Source organism: Balaenoptera ricei, chromosome 4 (genome assembly GCF_028023285.1).
Source record: "Balaenoptera ricei isolate mBalRic1 chromosome 4, mBalRic1.hap2, whole genome shotgun sequence".
Taxonomy (NCBI): Eukaryota; Metazoa; Chordata; class Mammalia; order Artiodactyla; family Balaenopteridae; genus Balaenoptera; species Balaenoptera ricei.
Genome location: NC_082642.1, coordinates 78,092,947 through 78,105,300, shown reverse-complemented (window position 1 = coordinate 78,105,300; position 12,354 = coordinate 78,092,947). Strand labels below are relative to the sequence as shown.

General features: G+C 37.0%; 1 protein-coding gene across 9 annotated transcripts in view; it reads left to right on the top strand.

Moving 5' to 3' along the window:
- Window positions 1–12,354, top strand: part of ABCC5 (ATP binding cassette subfamily C member 5) — a 194,068-nt gene that overhangs the window by 120,738 nt on the left and 60,976 nt on the right. For all 9 annotated transcript variants that reach the window (XM_059920627.1, XM_059920623.1, XM_059920622.1 and 6 more), the window contains exons 3-4: window positions 11,579–11,736; window positions 11,922–12,077. In XM_059920627.1, coding sequence (XP_059776610.1) covers window positions 11,579–11,736; window positions 11,922–12,077 — 314 coding nt within the window. The remainder of the gene's footprint in view (window positions 1–11,578; window positions 11,737–11,921; window positions 12,078–12,354) is intronic.

The window sequence follows — 12,354 nt, the reverse complement described above, 5'->3', positions numbered from 1 at the left end:
ATCATTTTAATGTAACTTTTGGGGTTAATTCCAGATGGATTAATGTATGGTGTGAAACCTGGATCTCAGTTCATCTCCAACCTGTTTGTATTTGTCCCAATGATATTTGCTGAATCGTATTTCCCTACCGTGTTATATTATTTACGCGTTCATATAGTAAGCCCATATAGCTTAAATATATTAAGTCATTTTTCTTGGTTCATTTCTATTTTTAATCCACTCAATCTTGGAACGTTGATAACTCACTTTACAGAATGTTAATATGGTAGGTTAAATTCCTTTTTACTTTAGATAGACATTTTTCCCACTGGCTTGCTTGGCCAGGTAAGCTTTTTTGGGAAGCCTAGAAAGAAAGAGAAGTTAGGCGTCCAACCAAACAGTTACAAGTATAAGACATCTATGCAGTTACTGGCAGGGTAGTATAAAAATGCTTTTATTTTATTTTTAAATATCAGTCCATAATGTATTCATCTTTTAGCATCTACTCGTCTTTAGTTGAAAAACAACCAGGAAGTGGATTTTTGCAATTAAGTAAAATAGTTTATTTACATTCTAGTGTTCTAATTATGTACTTGTGCCTTTGACTTTGGAAATTACCATTTGTTTATAATGAGGTTAGTTAGGAGAGTCATAGTTTATTTTAATCTGATACTCACCCTGGGGAAGAGAGGAGAGCTGGCTGTCTATAAAGACACATCTGAGGTCATCTTGTACAGTGATGAGTTATTTGCTTGTTTTTTCTTTGAATGGCACATAACATAGTGATTAAGAGCCTCAACTCTGGAGCCTGGATTCAATCTCTGCTTTTAGAGATCTCTTCAAATCTTTGCTGCTACTTCACAGTTTCCTCAGCTGTAAAACAGGGGAAATAAGAGTATCTACCTCATAGGGTAGTTATGAGAATTATAAGAGTTAGTATCTGTAAAACATTTAAAACAATGCCTGGCACATAGTAAATGCTATGTTGGTTTGTTATTAGTTCATTTGCCCAAATTTTCCCATCACCTTCAAGTAAGCAGTTTGCCTTTACAGATACATGCTAGTCATGAGATCGGGCTATAAACAAAGAAGATTGCCCTAACTTCCTCTGTTTCTTGCTAATGTCCCAGAGTAGGTGGGATAGAGGCAGGCTCAGGTCAACAAAATAGAACTGAAAGTACTAAAACTAAGAGCAGTTCTCTTTTGCAATAATACTGGAGTACATATCCTATAATAAGGTTAATTAAACAAACTGGATGGATGTCTAGTTGCTTGGAGCTACACTCTTTAATCCTGTAATCCCACTGATGGAATTTATCCTAAATAATCCAGAAAGAGAAAAGTAAACTGTAATTGTTTATTATACAATTAATAATAAGCAAAAGAGCAGAGAAATTAAACAGAGTGGATTGGTTAAGAAGATTTTTTAGTGGTATGTCATGCAGTTTTACATGATAATAACGCAGATTGTGGGGCAACATGGAGATATTCTGGTTGCCATTTGAATAATAGGTGCCAGGCTCTGTACTGTGCCAGGGGCAAGGGGTGCAAACAAGAGTTAGTCAGCCTAACTGAGTTAGTCCAGGAGTTCTTAGTACAAGCATCCTATTGCAGTGGCACAGTGCAGGGAAGACATAGGAGGGGGGAAATAAATTCCCTAATCTTGAAAGAGTCAGGGGAAGCTAAAGGAAAGAGGAATAGTTGAGATAGGCTGTATGATTTATCAGATGGATAAATTGGTACATAGTTAATACATATTAAATGTTTGTTATATACCCAATACTTTGCTAAGCACTTTTCATTATCCCATTAATTCCTCTCAACACTTTGTGGTAGGTTCATGTACCATTGTAAAAATGAGGAAATTGAAGCTTAAAGTGGCTAGGTAACATGCGGAAAGTTGGTGGCAGAATCAGCCTGTGAGCCCATGTCTGTTTTCTGAAACCCATGTGCAAAACCATTATACTTCACAATGGCCTCCAACTATGGGAAAATTCTGCCTAAGGAGTATGAATACTTTAAGACCGTAGAGAACATAGTTTTATTGGAGTAAGGGGATTTTCTCTTGATTTTCTTGATTGTGTTATTTTATCATTCAAGAGCTAAACACCTGTTGCTTACTGTTTTGAGAGTCCTGTCTCTGAAGGAGCTAGGTGCAAATATGGAGCAAGACTGTTTCAAAACAGAGCATCCTGCATGAATCTTCTTATCTCCATCAGATATTTCACTGTCCTCATCTGGGCAGTGAGTAAGATACGACAACAAGATTGACAGTTTGGGAAGCAGTTTAGGAAAGAATAGCAAAAATATGATGAGACTTGGAAAGTGGGTTGCTTAGAATGGCAACTTTTGATTGGCTTGGATCAACAATGTAGACTTCTCCATACCTTTACTGTGGTCCTTCCTACTCCATGTTTTATTATTCTATGAAAATTTGAGAATTAGTTCAACCACTTTTTCAGCCACTTTTATGGGAGTTTTTCTTTGTCAGAATAAAATTATACTGAGTGCCTTGTTCTAAAATCAAAAACATTGCAAGAGTCCTCAGTCTCTGATATGTTACAGGCATTTGATAATGCTTGTATAGTACTCATGATATGCCTTTGGGAATGAAACCTTGCCTGCCTGCTCTCATCTGAGTCTTTTTAGAGAGCCTTTGAATTTGGCATTCTCCATTATGGGAAGTAACTTACTACCAGGAGGTGGTGGAACATGACATTATGTATATAGTCAAAGGAACAAAACTCATGCAATAAGAGGATTTTGTTTGTTGTCATCCATTCACTTTTCTATTCATAGGTTTTGATGAAAATTGTAACTAGGCATTTTAGAGATGAATAAAATGAAATTAGTGTACTACAAAGATAGAAATTAGAATATTTTTTATTCCCAGCATCTGGGACAGTCTTGTACATAGGTGCTCAGTAAGTTATTTGTTGAAAGAATGAATGAAGTAAGATGTGAAGATTTTAGTTTTCTCTTAATGCTACTACGTCATTCTTACGTGAGAATACTAATGGATGGCATACCAAGTTTTCCTTCTCTGATGCCGTAATGTCAAAAGATGTTTATAAAACTCTCCTCAATCTTGAACTTGGTTCTCCTGGAAAGGCAAAAGAACTAGAATGGCTAAACCAGTTTTGTAAAGGATGAATAAAGTTGGAGATATCACACTATGCTGTTTTAAGACTTACAAAATAGCTACAGTAATCAAGTTAATGGTATCAGTGAAGGGATAGACAAATAGGTCAATGTAATAGAGTCCTGAAATCGACCCATACAAGTATGGCCAACTCATTTTTACATAGGTGCAAAAGCAACTTAATGGAGAGATGAATCTTCAACAAATGGTGTTGGAACATTGGACAGCTATAGTCAAAAAAATGAGGCTTTGCCTAAATTTTATACCTTAAATAAAAATTAATCAAAAAATTAATCAGGATGGATCACAGATCAAAATTTAAAACTATAAAACCTTTAGAAAAAAACGTAGAAAATATTCATGACCTGGGGTTAGAGCTAAGAGTTCTTAGACATGACGCTAAATGCCCAATCCTTAAAAGAAAAAAATCAACAAATTAAACTTGATCAAAATATAAAACTTTTGCTCCGTGAATGACCCTATTAAGAGAGAAAATACTTTCAAATCATCTGACAAAGGACTTGAATCCATAATAGATAAAGAACTCTCTAAATGCAACACTAAGAATAACAATCCATTAGAAAATGGGCAAAAGACTTAAACAGACACTTCACCCAAAAGGATATATGAGTGGCAAATAAGAATAGGAAAAGATGTTAAACATCATTAACCATTAGGGTAGAGCAAATTAATGTCATGATTAAACACTAAACCACACCTGTTCAGGTGGCTAATATAAAAAATAACGACAATACCAGGCAGTGACGAGTATGTGGAGAAACCGGATCTCTCATAGATTGCTGGTGGGGATCTGAAATGAGACTGTGACAAAGTAATTTCAGTGACAACTAATGTTTGAATCATAAGTAATGTCAAGTCACCTTATATAGTTCTCATGCTATCAAAACTTGAAATAAGAAGTGGGGTCCCCAGTCCCTTACAGATTTGTAGTTTATATATTTTCTGAGCTTAAATTACAGTTCCAGGGCTTCCCTGGTGGCGCAGTGGTTGAGAGTCTGCCTGCTAATGCAGGGGACACGGGTTCGAGCCCTGGTCTGGGAAGATCCCACATGCCGCGGAGCAACTAGGCCCGTGAGCCACACTACTGAGCCTGCGCGTCTGGAGCCTGTGCTCCGCAACAAGAGAGGCCGCGATAGTGAGAGGCCCGCGAACTGCGTGCGATCAAGAGTGGCCCCCGCTTGCCGCAACTGGAGAAAGCCCTCGCACAGAAACGAAGACCCAACACAGCCAAAAATAAATATAAAAAAATAAATAAATAAATAAGACCCGGTGCAACCAAATAAATAAATAAATATTAAAAAAAAAAATTACAGTTCCAGCAGTGTGTTTCAGAACCTCAGTGAAGTACAAAGGAAATTTCCATATTTCAAGATCCATTCATTTTATTTTATTTAATTTTTAAATTTTTAAAAATTGAGGTGTAGTTGATTTACAATGTTATATTAGTTTCTTCTTTTTTTAAAAATCTATTTATTTATTTATTTGGTTGTACCAGCTCATAGTTGTGACAGGCGGGCTCCTTAGTTGTGGCTCACAGGCTCCTTAGTTGTGGCTCACAGGCTCCTTAGTTGCAGCTCTCCAGCTCCTTAGCTGGGGCACGCGGGCTCCTTAGTTGTGGCATGCAAACTCTTAGTTGCGGCATGCATATGGGATCTAGTTCCCTGACCAGGGATCAAACCCAGGCCTCCTGCATTGGAAGCGCAGAGTCTTATCCACTGCACCACCAGGGAAGTCCCTACAATGTTATAGTAGTTTCAGGCACACAACATAGGGATTCAAAATTTTTATAGATTACACTCCATTTGTAGTTATTATAAAATATTGACTATATTCCCTGTGCTGTGCAATCTATCCTTGTAGCTTATTTATTTTTTACATAGTAGTTTGTACCTCTTAATCCCCTACCTGTATCTTGCCTTTCCCCCTTGCCCTCTCCCCACTGATAACCACTAGTTTGTTCTCTATGAGTCTCTTTCTTTTTGTTATATTCACTAGTTTGTTTTACTTTTTAGATTCTACATGTAAATGATAACATACTATTTGTCTTTCTCTGACAAATTTCACTAAGCATAATACCCTCCAGGTCCATCCATGTTGTTATAAATGGCAAAATTTCATTCTTTTTTATGACTGACTAGTATTCCATTGTATGTATATGTATGTGTGTGTGTGTGTATATATATGTATATACAAACCATGTCTTTATCCACTCATCTGTTGATGAACACTTAAGTTGCTTTCAGATCTTGGCAATTGTAAATGATGGTGCTATGAACACTGGGGTACATGTATCTTTTTGAATTAGTGTTTTTGTTTTCTTCAAATATATACCCAGGAGTGGGATTGCTGGATCATATGGTAATTCTATTTTTAGTTTTTTGAGGAACCTTCTTACTGTTTTCCATAGTGGCTGCACCAATTTACGTTATCATCAGCAGTGTACAGGGTTCCCTTTTCTCCACATCCTTGCCAACTAATGTTATTTGTGGTCTTTTTGATGATAGCCATTCTTACAGGTGTGAGGTGATAATTGATTGTGGTTTTCATTTACACTTCTCTGATGATTAGCAATGTTGAGCATCTTTTCACGTGCCTATTGTCCATCTGTATGTCTTCTTTGGAAAAATGTCTATTCAGGTCTTCTGCCTATTTTTTAATTGGGTTGTTTGTTTTTTTTGATACTGAGTTGTATGAGCGGTTTATATATTTTGGATATTAACCTCCTATTGGTCATATCATTTGCAAATATTTTCTCCCATTCAGTAGATTGTCTTTTCAGTTTGTTGATGGTTTCCTTTGCTGTGAGAAAGCTTTTAGGTTTAATGAGGTCCCATTTGTTTATTTGTGCTTTTGTTTCCTTTGCCTTAGGAGACAGATCCAAGAAAATATTGCTACAATTTATGTCAAAGAGTGTTCTGCCTATGTTTTCTTTTAGGAGTTTTATGGTTTCTGGTCTTACATTTAGATCTTTAATCCATTTTTTAGTTTATTTTTGTATATGGTGTGAGAAAATGTTCTAATTTTATTCTTTTACGTGTAGCTGCCCAGTTTTCCCAGCACCATTTATTGAAGAGACTCTTTTCTCCATTGTATATTCTTGCCTCCTTTGTGGTAGATTAATTGAAAAGATCCATTCATTTTAGAAATAGGTAGTGATGAGGGATTTCCTTGGTGGCACAGTGGTTAAGAATCTGCCTGCCAATGCAGGGGACACGGGTTCCATCCCTGGTCTGGGAAGATCCCACATGCCGCAGAGCAACTAAGCCCGTGTGCCACAACTACTGAGGCTGCGCTCTAGAGCCCGTGAGCCACAACTACTGAAGCCCGCGTGCTTAGAGCCTGTGCTCCACAACAAGAGAAGCCCGCGCACCGCAACGATGTATATCCCTGAGCACCGCAACGAAGAGTAGCCCTCTCTCGCCGCAACTAGAGAAAGCCCACGTGCAGCAACGAAGACCCAACGCAGCCATAAATAAATAAATAAATTTATTGAAAAAAAAGAGATAGTGACGATTGTTGCGTAACATTGTGAATATAAGTAATGCCCATGAATGGTACACTTAAAAATGGTAAAAATGGCAATTTTTATATTGTATGTATTTTGCCACACACACAAAAAAAGTCCATTTAATTTTGCCATTCAGTGACTTCCACCTAACTTTGAATTGGAAGTGACAAATCTGCAATGTAATGATATGATAAAGGCAAATGTCAAGAGGATAATCTAATAGAATCCTATGATGCCTACCCGGAGATAAGTACGCTCAACTAAAATCATATACTCATGGATTGATTCAGTACTTGGCTGTACCTATCTGTGTGAAAAGAGGTTTTCAAAGATGAAATTATAAAATCTCGTTACAAATCAGCATTAACAGATGAAAATTTACAATCAATTTTGATGAAAAGGGAAAACAATTTTTAAAAATTTTATTGAAGCATAGTCGATTTACAATGTTGTGTTAATTTCTGCTGTACAGCAAAATAACTCAGTTTTACATATATATTCTTTTTCGTATTCTTTTCATATGGTTTATCACAGGATATTGAATGTAGTTCTCTGTGCTATACAATAAGACCTTGTTGTTTAGCCATCCTGTATATAACAGTTTACATCTGCTAACCCCAAACTCCCAATCCATTCCTCCCCTCTCCCGCCTTGGCAACCGCAAGTCTGTTCTCTATGTCTGTGAGGCTGTTTCTGTTTCGTAAATAAGTTAATTTGTCATATTTTAGTTTCTACATATAAGTGATATCATATGGTATTTGTCTTTTTCTTTCTGACTTACTTCACTTAGTATGATAATCTCCAGGTCCATCCATGTTGCTGCAAATGGCATTATTTCATTCTTTTTAATGACTGAATAATATTCCATTGGGTATATATACCACATCTTCTTTATCCATTCATCTGTCGATTGACATTTAGGTTGCTTTCATGTCTTGGCTATTGTGAATAGTGCTGCTATGAACACTGGGATGCATGTATCTTTTTGAATTATAGTTTTGTGTGGGTGTATGCGCAGGAGTGGGATTGCTGGATCATATGGCAACTCTATTTTTAGTGTTTTGAGGAACCTCCATACTGTTTTCCATTGTGGCTGCACCAATTTACATTCCCACCAACAGTATAAGAGGGTTCCCTTTTCTCCACACTCTCTCCAGTATTTATTATTTGTAGACTTTTTAATCATGGCCATTTTTACAGGTGTGAGATGATAATTCATTGTACAATAGTTTTGATTTGCATTTCTCTAATAATTAGTGATGATGAGCATCTTTTCATGTGCCTATTGGCCACCTGTATGTCTTCTTTGGAGAATTGTCTATTTAGATCTTCTGCCCATTTTTCAGTTGGGTTGTTTGTTTTTTTGTTATTGAATTGTATGAGCTGTTTGTATATTTTGGAAATTAAGCCCTTGTCGGTCGCATCATTTGCAAATATTTTCTCCCAGTCCATAGGTTGTCTTTTCATTTTGTTTATGGTTTCCTTTGTTGTGCAAAAGCTTATAAGTTTGATTAGGTCCCATTTGTTTATTTTTGCTATCAATTCTATTGCCTTGGGTGACTGACTTAAGAAAACATTTGTACGATTTATGTCAGAAAATGTTTTGCCTATGTTCCCTTCTAGGAGTTTTATGGTGTCTTGTCTTACATTTAAGTCTTTAAGCCATTTTGAGTTTATTTTTGTGTATGGTGTGAGGGTGTGTTCTAATTTCATTGATTTACATGTGGCTGTCCAACTTTCCCAACACTACTTGCTGAAGAGACTGTCTTTTCCCCATTGTATATTCTTGTCTCCTTTGTCAAAGATTAATTGACCATAGGTGTATGGGTTTATTTCTGGGCTCTCTGTTCTGTTCCATTGATGTGTATGTCTGTCTTTGTGCCAATACCACACTGTTTTGATTACTGTAGCTTTGTAGTATTGTCTGAAGTCTGGAAGGGTTATGCTTCCCCTTTTGTTCTTTTTCCTGAGGATTGCTTTGGCAATTCTAGGTCTTTTATGGTTACATACACATTTTAGGGTTATTTGTTCTAATTGTGTGAAAAATGTCATGGATAATTTGATAGGGATCACATTAAATCTGTAGATTGCTCTGGGTAGTCTGGCCATTTTAACAATATTAATTCTTCCAATCCAAGAGCATGGGATATCTTTCCATTTCTTTGAATCATCTTCATTTTCCTTTATTAATGTTTTGTAGTTCTCAGTATATAAGTCTTTCACCTCCTTGGTGAGGTTTATTCCTAAGTATTTTATTTTTTTGATGTGATTTTAAACGGGACAATTTGTTTGCATTCCCTTTCTGATATTTCATCATTAGTATAAAGAAATGTAACCAAGGGAAAACGATTTTAAACCCCAGTTAAGTGAAATGTTATTGCCTCATAAAAGAATTTCATTCTTCTCATTAGTAGACCTGTACCACCAAAAAAATTGTACTCAATTAGTATTACTATATTTTGAATTTTGGCAATAAATATTTTGTAGAAATTTGTTTTCTTTTGTAACATAAGTACCTACATAATATCCTCTGTTTTGTCTTTTGGCCCACAAAGCCTAAAATATTTACTATCTGGATCGACCTTTACAGAAAATGTTGCCAACCCCTACCTTAGAGCATTGATGTTTCACTCTTTGTTCTTCTCTAATACATGCTTTGAAAGCCTTCACAATTTCTCTCTGTACTCCACTTTAGCTGCATCCCACAGATTTTGATGTGTTACAATTTCTTATCATTTAGCTCAGAATATATATACTAATTTTGACTTGATGTCTTCTTTAACTCGTATTATTTAGAAGTGTGTTGCAATTTTTAGATATTTGGAGATTTTCATGTTATCTCTGTTACTGACTTCTAATTGAATTCCCTCGTGGTCAGAGTACATACACTGTGATATCAGTCTTTTGAAATGTGTTATGGTTTGCCTTGTGACCCAGCATATAGTTCATTTAGGGCAGCTATCCAGTGTGTACTTGAAGTGGTATTATTTAATTTTTGTCTTCTTTTGAAGCTTAGAACATCCAAATAAGGCTGGTCCTTGTCACCTTCTGTACCTACTCTGTACGTATTCTCAGTTTCTCCTCCCTTACAGAGAGTATGTTTGTATTTTTAGTGTGTCTTTCTGCTTTCTCAATCTAATTGTTTTCTTTTCTTCCCCTTGTGGTTATGGGCAGCTTAAAGGTTAAATAAATATTATGTAAACAAAACAAAACAAAACAAAAAAACCTTTGTTGTGTACTTGAATCTCAGTAGACTTAAGTTCATTTTTAGGTGCCATAAATAAGTGTTCACCTTATACCTGAGGACTTTATATGACTTCATTCTTTTCTTGGTGTTGACTCCTTTGTCACGTTTTGTTGTTATTCCCTTGAAGGTAGACTTTGTTTTGAAGTTTGCCTTGCCTTTGACAAAAGGGAAAAAATGCTTCCCAGTTTCTGTGTACTTTCCTGATACTAAGCAGTGACTTATCTGAAGATTCATAAGTATGCTGTGAACTAAAGCTATTGTATTTGAGGAGAGAGCCACATAGGCATGCAGGTGACCACCAGGCACAAATCCTTAATATTTGAGTTGCCTCTGTTTTGTGTGTTAAACAGGTGGTGTGTCAAAATAGAGACTCCACTTTGTGTGAGGCACAGTGTGTTAGGTGCTGCACCACTTAACTTTTTCTTGATCTGGGGATCTATTCTTTCTTGCTAGTTCACAATAATTACTGGAAATATTTGTGAGAATGTGAGAAAAGCATAAGGTCCTTATAATCCTTACTTGAGGAAAAGAATGCTTATGTTTCTGCAACAGTAACTGCAAAAGTAACTTTGGTTGATAAACAACAAGATCCTACTGTATAGCACAGGGAACTATATTCAATATCCTGGGACAAACCATAATGGAAAAGAATATGAAAAAGAATATATATATATATATATATATATATATATATATATACACACATATATATATATGTATAACTGAATCACTTTGCTGTACAGCAAAAATTAACACAACATTGTAAATCAACTATACTTCAATAAACTTTTTTAAAAAATTAAGTGACTTTGGGTTACTTTTAGAGTAAACGGGCGTAGATGTGTCCAGATTTTTGGCCCACCCTCTTCTGCCACAGTCAGACTTTGAATTATACGCATTTTTGTTAATATGATTAATTGGTACTTATAAACTTTATAGTAAATATGTATAACTTTGTATTTCCACCCATGAGACTCTCTGCTTCATGCTGCAGAAGTCTGGGTAGGAGCTCTTTAGCAGGGCAGCCAGGGTGAGAGCCCCCCTTCTGCTCTCCCTGTTGCTGATAAGAGAGAGAGAGGAGGCATGTGTGCATCCTGGCTTTTTCTGCATGACAGGGCTGATAATGGGGGGGGGGGATTGTGAAGTTTTTACCATAGAAAATGGGCAATAGAATTTGCAGTTAGTAGTGTAGTAATTGACTCTCAGTCTATATTGGGAAATGAAAGATAAAACATTTTGGTGATAAAAATATAAATTTTAAGATATACAACACAATGAGTGAATCCTGCTGTAAACTGTGGACTTTAGTTAGTGATAATATATCAGTATTGGGCTGTCAGTTGTGACAAATGTAGCACACTCATGCAAGATGTTAATTATGGAGGAAACGGGGGGAGGTGAGGAGGTATATGGGAACTCTCTGTACTTTCTGCTCAATTTTTCTGAAAGTGCTCAAAAAAATGAAGTCTATTAGTTTAGACATTTTAAGTATCTGGTTTAATGTTCCTTAGCAAGTTCATATCATACAAGTTAGTGTTTAACCTCCTGACCCTTGGGATTTCTTGGGTAAGATGAATCTGGTTTGCAGTTTGAGCTGTTATGTCAGGCAGATTTGGTACTCTCTGTTTTTCTAATGTTCATTAATTGTGCTTTTGCCTTCCCTCCCTATCTGTTGAAACAGTTGGATTGCCAAGATGCCTTGGAAGCAGCAGCCCGAGCTGAGGGCCTTTCCCTGGATGCCTCCATGCATTCTCAGCTCAGAATCCTGGATGAGGAACATCCCAAGGGAAAGTACCATCATAGCTTAAGTGCTCTGAAGCCCATCCGGACCACTTCCAAGTAAGAGGTTCTGCTGGTTAGTGGCTTGGCTGTGAAGCACCAAAAAAAATTCGGGCTAAGATTAGACTATTTGGAGAAAACCTGGGTTTAGCCAGGAGTTCTGTATACTAAACATTGTATTGTAAGTGTTGGCTAGCCTCTCCACGTGCGTTGACAATTTTGTGCTTTGGGTTTTCTCTCCTCAGACACCAGCACCCAGTGGACAATGCTGGGCTCTTCTCCTGTATGACTTTTTCTTGGCTTTCTCCTCTGGCTCGCATAGCCCACAAGAAGGGGGAGCTCTCAACGGAGGACGTGTGGTCTTTGTCCAAGTACGAGTCTTCCGAGGTGAACTGTAGAAGGTAGGCGTCTCTGATCCACCCTCATCTCCCACATACTGGTTGTGTAGGGCCTGAGCTAGGAGTGTGGGTCCGGCAGTGTAAAGTCCAGAGCTCTGTGTCCTTTTAGGATCTGAGCTATCCTATGGAGGGAGGGTAGCCTGGGGGTGACTTTCCCTTTGCTCTTCTGCTTTATCTCCTATATCATCTTTAATCCTGTTTTAACCACGGGCTTTCTCTCTCTCTCTCAGCCCCGCTTCTCTTCCTGAGTCTGCAGGGAGATTATGTTGCTGCCTTGTGA